We start from the raw sequence: 10,041 nt of genomic DNA, 5'->3' as shown, positions 1-10,041 counted from the left end.
TTGTACAGTTTGTTTTTAAATATTCTTAAAGGGACTCCACTGAGGTTGAAAAGACAAACACATAACATTTGAATTTCTTACATGAATGAGCTGGGACACTTTAAACAGAAATATATGCGTAGATAGTTAAGAAATATACTTTGAAATAAATTGAAAATCGTATTTTTATGCTTTAGTTAGCCCAAATTGGGTGAAAAGCGTTTAAACGCTTTTCATTTTGAATAATTATTCTGGAAAAACGAAGTGCGCGAATGCTCTGAAATTTTGCACAAAGATTAATGGTCTAAACCTACATCAAATGGTACATTTATCTGGAAAAAATATTTTCAGTTCCATGTCAAAAAACCTCAGTGGAGTCCCTTTAACATATTTGAATATTATTTCTGAATTTTATTTATCACTTATTTCGGCACATTTGTATGCATATCTATTTTAATTGTATTTTTACGATGTGTTTTGACACCGAGGCTCGTTTGCCTTTGTGTGATTTTATGAAAGTGTTTAAAGGCTGAATGTAACGCAAAATAAATATTCTACGGGTATAAGCTAAGCGACCTAATATTCTTACTTCATTCATAGAGCAATATGTGAATCTTATTTTTTGCGCTGAAACTAGTTAATTCATATAATAATATAACACGTTAACAACATCACATTATAAAATTAGAATTAAAAGATGTATGAGACTGTGTCCTGCAAATTAGGAAAGTATTTAAAAAGGGGTTGTCGGATTAAACATTGTAAATGTGCTCATCTAGCGCATGTTTTCAATGAGAAAATAATCAACAATTTAAAAAATATACATTTCATCAAGTCCCTGTGTTGTTTATATAATGTTTGACGTAAGAAAATTGTTATTTGGTATTATTCTTTGAACTCCAACATCTATTAACATCACCAAAATCATAACGTTTCACTCACCATTTATTTTATTTTAAAAAAGTAATAGCAAAATATCTTACGCGTTGACCCTATATTTTTATTGCATAAATATTTTCCTTCACTATCTCACTACACGCTCGGAAAATTATAGCAAAATTCACCGTGTTGAATTTTTTTTATTACACAATGTTTATTGCGATATCGCACGATATTTGCATCAAATATGGACGTCAGAACGTAGAGAAAAATGACGTAAAATCGCAGACTATTAAGTAAATGTTAAAGAAAGACATCATTACAAAGACATACATTTACTGAACATTATAAAATTAAAATGAATGAAATCGGATAAAAATTGATAAGAACAGACCGGTTTATTGATAAAAAAGACGCAATTTCGCCGCCACCGATAGAGGGCGCTTTGACGTCATAGTAACGCTGTTTATTTATAAAATAATACTGCAGAAGTAAAGCTTACATATCTACATGTCTGTATACCAAAAATCATCAAGATCTGAGATGTTGTCATATTTCGGTCGGAAAGTAGCGAGCTACCTTAAACAAGTGACTATTTTGATACAGTCAAAGTTGGATAATTTTCATTGTTCCATTTAAAACTAACAGTTTCTAATTGTTTTTCTGATAACATCTGGCAATTAATCAAGTATGGCAGTTGAAGTTAATACAACATGTCACTTAATGCAATTGACAGTTTGTTATATCAGTTTCCTTAACTGCATCTTTGTTTACTTATTCTAAACTGTAAAATACCTACAACTTTCTGTATTAAATCATGCATGTATTTTTAAAACTGTAAAACTTAATGTAACACTATGACAATTAATGGCTTTGTTATTATATTTGTAATCAGTTGTTAAATCTATATAAAACATTTCACAGAATCAACATTATTTTCATTCCTTAGACCTTATCTAATGTTGAGGTGAAATCAATCCACACTGACCACTGGTAAATGGCCATATTGTTTCTGATAAGAGTTGTATCGATAATGCACCATGGACAGTTTATAGTTCACGCCAGGGTTATAATAAGATATCCTGCAGAGCAGTAATTTAGATAAACAGTTACCTTCTACTAGGGAATTTCTGGCAAATGTGGGCCTATATTACAGAGTGAGACATGAAATCAGCACCACTGACTGTCTTCAAATTTAGATTGTATTTGAAAAATGGTTGTTTCGGGATATGTTATAACAAAAGATAAAAAAATAGGAATTTCAGTGAAAAAATAGGGCATTTTTAGGAATTCCCTTTGAATTTTTCATTTTTTTAGGAATTTTAGCCAAACTGAAAAAAATTATGATTTTTTAGGAATTTTAGGGACGCTGGACAGCCTGTACTATCGGCAGACAATCGATTGTGGTGGTCCGATTATCGATAGTGATTTTTGAGTCCGATACCCAACACTACCAAATATCAAGAGGCTGTGATACATAGTTGCTGAGAAAACTGTTAAGAAAATTTCCTACCATTGATCATTAATGTCGAAAATTTAACTAAGTTAATAAACAGGAAGTGAATGAGCGACCAGGGCCCTCAATCCAAATTGGGGGAAGTGGGTCGCTGCCCTCAGCAGGGGGAATTTAAGTGTATGGGGGGAATTTTCCTCTTTTCTGTTATGATCAAATATCAAATAAACTTATTTAAATATAAGCTGTTTTTTTATTTACATGCATATTATTTTTTTTAAAAATCCCAAATAGGTAACACTAAACTGTTCAGAAGTGATTGATAAGATTTGAAGAAAATTTTTTAACACCTTACTGTACACCATCAGACCTTTATGCTGCTTAGCTTTCTTTATGATTCACTCCCCTCCACCCCCCCCCCCCCACCCACAAAAAAAATAAGCATTAAGAAACACATTCAGACAAATATCTCCATTTCCACTAATATGAACAATACATGGACCTAAAGTAAATTCTATTCATAAACTACATTTCTAGTGTTCTAACACACCTTTTTAATAAGACAAAGCTTCCTTTTCTTGACATTGTAAAACAATCGTAAAAATTCGGCATCGCGAAAATATGTGACAAATGAAAATTCGTCTGTTTTCTGTTTACACATCCACAATTCTAGTTGTTGCTGATGTAAATTATATAAAATTAAATGTATTGTTTATTATAAGTTCGTTTTCCATCAGTTATTTCATAAAGTATCATGAAAACAAAACTTACAAGTTTGTAATTTACGGCAAAATTTACTGTGGTTGGTATAACATTTTGAAGACAAAAAAATGATTTCATTATTAAACAATTTGAAATCGAATTGTTGATGGGAATTGTGTTTTTTTCTGCATATTTCTGTTGAAATTTTAGCATTTTTACAGGATGAAAGGCCAACATGTGACAGTAGATTTTGGGGGAAAAAACAAACGGAAACGTGCAGACATGTACTGTACGATATTCCGCTTACAGAATAGCCGTCAAATAGATGGATTTTAACTTTCCAAAAAAACATTAGTTTTCATTTTTTTTCTTTAACACTTATATGTTTTGAGGGGGAATTTTTACCTCTGTTAGGGGAAAAAAACATACCATTTTGGTGGGGGACTGCGGCCGATAATCGGCCGCAGATTTGGTTGATCGAGGGCCCTGGCGACAGACCTGAAATAGAATCCCACAGTATGGGACTATGTGTCAATGCTGCATGCCAAATATCAAGAGGCTGTGATAAGTAGTTGCTGAGAAAACTGTTACGAAAATTTCCTACCATTGCCCAATAAGTCGATAAAAAGGAAGTGGATGAGCGACAGACCTGAAATAGAATCCCACAGTATGGGACCATGTGTCAAAGGTGTATGCCAAATATCAAGAGGCTGTGATAAGTAGTTGCTGAGAAAACTGTTACGAAAAGTTTTTCCCCGCCCGCCCAACATTCACCATACTAAAACCCGGGTTTTCACCTGTGTTTCACAGCCAAAAATCAATGACCGCAGGGCTATAATTTGAACAATCTTGGTTGATGTTCAACAGACTATGGCTTATGCAAATTATCTATGCTTTAGGCCAAATGGGTCTTTACAAGAAGATATTTTAAAGTTTTTATTACAATTCTTTTTGGTTTCTGCATGGAATCAAATTCTTTAAACAACTTTGGAACACCTACATCCAAGGAACAATCTTGCCAAGTTAAGTTGAAATTGGACAAGCAATTTTTAAGTTCACTATATAATCACACACACACACGCACGCACTCGGGCAACCACGCATACACAAATTGCTATTATGCCACCACATAGCAGAATAATGCTGCAGTGGCATAACAAACAGATGTGCATAATCTCCAGACTGCCATCTGCGAATATTTCAAGTTTCATAAAAATACTTTCAGTTCTTTTTGCATTATCAAAGGGACAGACAGACACACAAACGATTGGAGGGTAAACCTAAAGACCCGTCCGATTAAACAGGTAGGGGACTAATTAAGTATTAAAATGACAATACCTGGTGCTTAAGCCCAAGAGTGTATTTGATCCATATAACCGGTCTGGCCAATTCTTCCTCAGTTAATTTCTTCTGTTCTCTTTCCTTTTTCTTCATTTCTTCTCGATCTAATGATGTGATGCGTTTAAATCGAACATGACCTAGCAATGAGAGTTTGATTATATAATATCTATAAAACCTTAAATTACTTTTCCTTTATGTAACAAGATTTCATTTCTGATTGTTTGTTTCATTTTACACCTTTTTCCAACAGTATTTCAGTCATATAGGCGGGTAGTTTCCTAACCATCATTCCTGGAGAGTTACACCAGTACTAGACAACCTTCCTCCGGGCTAAACTACCAAAGCAACTCCCGGGGATCGAACCCAGGCCAGAGAGGCAACTGGATTAGAAGTCATCGACTCTAACCCCTCGACCACGGAGGCAGTGGTATTTCATTTCTGAAACTAGAAATGTGTCATCATGCCACGGATGCCCCCGCATGCAGCCAAAATTTCAAATGTTATAATATTTAGTTCCAAATTTGTTTGCACAAATTATTTTTTTCATTCTAAGTTCAAAGCCCTTAAAACTTTTCAATGTTAACACAAACCATTTTTATACAATGTTCAAGGCACTGAAATTATTCAGTCTTAACCTTTTAAAAACAGCATATTGCATATTTGTAGCCAACATAATGGCTATATACATTTCCACAAAAGTATGAGTGCTGAAACTGAAAGTTCAACATTCAGGAAAGATAAGTTTGTCTAAAATCATTGAACCACGACCAAATTCAAACTTAAACTGCTTATTCCTAAGATGTATCTATATTATTTTCAAAGTGAAAGGGACATAACTCTGCCAAAAAATCATCGAACCATGACCAAATTCCAACTTGACCTGCGCATTCTTTTGACATATCCATATGTCAATTTTGAGTTGAATATGTAACACTGTTGGGTTGATAATGAACAGAAACTGTAAATTTCATATCATTTTCAAAGTGAAAGGGGCATTACTCTGCCAAAAATCATTGAACCATGACCAGATTCGAACTTGGTCTGCGCATTCCAAAAACATATCCATTTGTCAAATTTGAGTTGAATGTGTAATATTGTTGGGGAGATAATAAAACGGAAACTGAAAATTTCATATTATTTTTAAAGTGAAAGGGGCATAACTCTGCCAAAAATCATCAAACCATGACCAAATTTGAAAATGACCTGCGCATTCCTTTGACGTATCAATATGTCAAATTTGAGTTGAATGTTTAATACTGTTGGGGAGATAATAAACAGAAACTGAAAATTTCATATTATTTTCAAAGTAAAAGGGGCATAACTCTGCCAAAAATCATCGAACCATGACCAAATTTGAACTTGACCTGCGCATTCCTTTGACGTATCGATATGTCAAGTTTGAGCTAAATGTGTTGTACGATTGGGGAGATAATGAACGGAAACTGAAAATTTCATATTATTTTCAAAGTGAAAGGGGCATAACTCTGCAAAAAATCATTGAACCATGACCAAATTTAAACTTGACCTGCGCATTCCTTTGACGTATCCATATGTCAAGTTTGAGTTGAATGTGTTGTACCATTGGGGAGTTAATGAACGGAAACTGAAAATTTCATATTATTTTCAAAGTAAAAGGGGCATAACTCTGCCAAAAATCATCGAACCATGACCAATTTCGAACTTGACCTGTATTTTCTCATGACATATCAATATGTCAAGTTTGAGTTGAATGTGTTGTACCATTGGGGAGATAATGAACGGAAACTGAAAATTTCATATTATTTTCAAAGTAAAAGGGGTATAACTCTGCCAAAAATCATCGAACCATGACCAATTTCGAACTTGACCTGTATTTTCTCATGACATATCAATATGTCAATTTTGAATTGAATGTTTTGAACCGTTTGGGAGATAATGAACGGAAACTGAAAATTTCATATTATTTTCAATGTAAAAGGGGCATAACTCTGCCAAAAATCATCGAACCATGACCAATTTCGAACTTGACCTGTATTTTCTCATGACATATCCATATGTCAATTTTGAATTGAATGTTTTGAACCGTTTGGGAGATAATGAACGGAAACTGAAAATTTCATATTATTTTCAATGTAAAAGGGGCATAACTCTGCCAAAAATCATCGAACCATGACCAATTTCGAACTTGACCTGTATTTTCTCATGACATATCCATATGTCAAATTTGAGTTCAATATGTGCAAGGGTTATTAAGATAATGAACGGAAACTGATGATGACGGAAGGACGGAAGGACGGAATGACGGAATGACGGAACAGGGTAACACTATATGCCCCTGCCATTATATGGCGGGGGCATAAAAATGCTATGCCACGGCATTAATATAACAGAAGCAGATTTTTTTTGTTTCTATAAAATTGAACTTTGCAATAATGCAGTAGTGTTTAGTGTATTTGGGGGTCCAGGTCATATTTCAGCATGCCAAATGAATGGCAATGTGCAGATGTGTCTATAATTTTGGGGGAAAAAACAAACGGAAACGTGCAGACATGTACTGTACGATATTCCGCTTACAGAATAGCTGTCAAATAGATGGATTTTAATTTTCAAAAAAAAACATTAGTTAAGAATTAAAGATTCAAGAATAAAAGAATTTTTATTTGACAACAAATCGCTGTATTTAACTTAGAAATGAAGGTACATTTACTTTTTCTTAAATACGGTCTTTTCACATAAGCGTTATCAATTTCTTAAAACATAAAAAACCAATTACCATTTAAATTCATCTTTATATAGATGGTGTGAATCATAATGTCCTGATAATAAGCTCAAATTGTTTCATCAAATATTCCTGCAAATTAGAGTTCATGACCTCTAACCAATTCATAAATATCTTTCTGAAATCTTGCTAGAGATCATGACCTTTAGATTAACTCCAAGCTTTTGAATCTTTTTATCAAAAAATTGCATTACATGTATAAAAGTCATTCCAATATAAGTTGTGTCCCTCCAGACAAGAAGAATTTTTTTAAAGTTTCTACTATATGTACATAATGAAAATCAAAGACCCCCAGGACAGGGCCAATTGTGACCCCAGTGCTGTAATTTGAACAATCTTGGTATAGGTCCACAACACAATGTTTCATGCCAAATATCTAATCACTAGGCTTTGTCAATTCAGAGAAGAATTTTTTTTTTACTATATACATTCACTGGAGCCTGGATATAGGGCTCTCCGAATATAACGCTTATCTCAGTATAACGCTCATAAACCTTGGCTCCAAAAAAAAAAAATTGTATTTTTCGCCGATCATGATTTTTTTTTCCATGTATATTGATACCCCACTGTATCTGCTATAACGCTTGTTCAATGTGTCAGTCAAATGCAATAAGCAGTCGTAATAAGGTTACTTGTGAGCACAGGTGTGAAATCATACACTGGTAAGCGTAATTCCACTCTTTTGTTCATTTTGAACTGTTGATCAGTCAGGTATCAAACTGTTATAACAATCTCAAATTCATAGCTATGCTCTCTCAGTCTTCAAATCACCACCCTGGTCTGTAAATACTTATTTGGGCAGTGTGACCTAGTTTATGACTTCAGGTGATTCATAATCAAACTTGACCTAGAAATCATCAAAACAACCTTCCTGGTCCATTTCCAGGATATTTGGATCAAAACTGCAGCCATTGGAGTGTTAACAAGATTTTTCTATTTTAAGCTCTTGTGACCAAGTTTTTTGACCAGAGATGACCTATTTCATACTTGACCTAGAAATCATCAAAACAACCTTCCTGACAAATCGCCAAAATATTTGGATAAAAAATGCAGCCACTAGAGTGTTTAAAAGATTTTTCTATTTTTTGCTCCTGTGACCTAGTTTTTAACCGGAGATAACCATATTCCAAAGTTGACCTAGAAATCATCAAAACAACTTTCCTGATCAATTTCCAGAATATTTCAATCAAAACTGCAGCCACTAGACTGTTAACAAGATTTTTCTATTTATAGCTCCTGTAACCTAGTTTCTGACTGGAGATGACCCATATTTGAACTTGACCTAGAGATCATTAAAATAACCTTCCTGACCGATTTCCAGGAAATTTAGATCAAAACTTCAGCCACTAGAGTGTTAACAAGCCTTTTTTATTTTTAGCTCCTGTGACCTAGTTTATGATTTTTCAGTAATCTATAACACACACACAGCATCGCACATTGCAGTGGCATAAAAATCATTCAAACTGAAATTTTAGTAATTTGTAAACTAATGAATTGATATTATAAATAACAAATCATATATTCATATAATAGCAACACAACCATTTTCATCTCCAAAAAGGATGTGTAATCAGTTCCCTAATGCTAAAATAAATCATTAAATAAGAAAGTTTGTAAATAATCATACCAAGTGCTTCATGCCAAACAGGTAACAACAGTACAGGTTTAATTACATGCACCAGTATTGTCAAGGCTAGAGAGAAGTCCTCAGGCTTGGTACAATGGTGCAACGCTTTTAACCATGACTGACGATGAAGCTGCCAATTCGGATGAAGAAATGGAGATGCTAAACTGCTCTCTAGTTGCGCCAGGCTCAATCTTAGAGTAGAAACAGTCATGATCTTGTTACCATTTGTTGTTCCATTCCATTTGAACTCACTAAGGTTGGTAAGGCTGAACTTATGAGATAAGTAACGCCGCTTGTCCCGCTCTTCATTATGTTGATGTTTATTTAAGGCAAGAGTCTGAGTGGTGTACTGGTTAACATATTGCTTGTAATTACCATCCATACCTGAAATATTTTCAAGATTTCTTTTTAAACATTTCTTTCATGGCCCAAAAATGCAGAAAAAAACCAGCTAACAAAACAGGTAGAGTACCACTATACAATGTTGCATACCAAATATCTAAGCTAAAGCCTTTACAGAATAATAGAAAAAAATTGTGTTTTTTATATAAACATTTAAAGAAAATCAATGACTCCCTCTGGCAGGCCAATTTTGACCCCAGGGTTTTTATTTGAACAAACTTGGTAGACAACCACTAGAAGATGTTTCATTCAAAATATCTAAGCTCTAAGGATTTCCTTTTTTTACAAGAAGATTTTTTGTCTTTTTACTAAACACATATAAGGAAAATCAATGACCCCCTGGGGCGGGGCAATTTTAACCCCACAGCTTTTATTTGAACAAACAGGGAAGGCATCCACTAGTAGATGTTTCCTGCAAAACATCTAAGCTCTAGCTCTTTTGGTTTTTACAAGAGGATTTTTTTTTATTTTTAGTACATACATACAGTCAAACTTGGTTTTACTATATGTACATAATGAAAATCAATGACCCCCGGGGCGGAACCAATTTTGACCCCAGGGCTTTAATTTGAACAATCTTGGTAAAGGTTCATTTCGCAAAGTCTCATGCCATATATTTAACCTCTAGCCTTTGTCAATTCAGAGAAGATTTTTCAATTCAGAGAAGAAGATTTTTCAAGTTTTTACTTAATACATATAAGGAAAACTATCGCCTCTGGGGCAGGGCAATTTTAACACTAGGGGCATAATTAAACAACTTTAATAGAGGACCCATAGATGATATTATATACCAAATATCAAAGCTTTAAGCCTTGTACCTTCAGACAAAATTGTTTTTAAATTTTTTACTATACGTACATAGTAAAAATCAATGACCCCTTGGGGTGGGCCAATTTGACA

At 33.9% G+C, this 10,041-nt stretch overlaps 1 protein-coding gene across 1 annotated transcript; it reads right to left on the bottom strand.

Moving 5' to 3' along the window:
• Positions 1 to 3,408: 3,408 nt before the first annotated feature.
• On the bottom strand, positions 3,409 to 9,119 carry LOC132731989 (nucleosome-remodeling factor subunit BPTF-like). Its single transcript, XM_060718290.1, has 2 exons — positions 8,740 to 9,119; positions 3,409 to 4,491 (listed from the first exon to the last, which is right to left on the bottom strand). Exons 1-2 carry the CDS (start codon positions 8,948 to 8,950, stop codon positions 4,337 to 4,339), a joined length of 366 nt encoding a protein of 121 aa, XP_060574273.1. The 5' UTR covers positions 8,951 to 9,119; the 3' UTR covers positions 3,409 to 4,336.
• Positions 9,120 to 10,041: the final 922 nt, after the last annotated feature.

This window comes from Ruditapes philippinarum, unplaced genomic scaffold (genome assembly GCF_026571515.1).
Source record: "Ruditapes philippinarum isolate M1 unplaced genomic scaffold, ASM2657151v2 ctg23235_1_1_1_1, whole genome shotgun sequence".
NCBI classification, from domain to species: Eukaryota; Metazoa; Mollusca; class Bivalvia; order Venerida; family Veneridae; genus Ruditapes; species Ruditapes philippinarum.
Note: the sequence above shows the minus strand (reverse complement) of the source record. Positions and strands in the feature narration are given on the sequence as shown.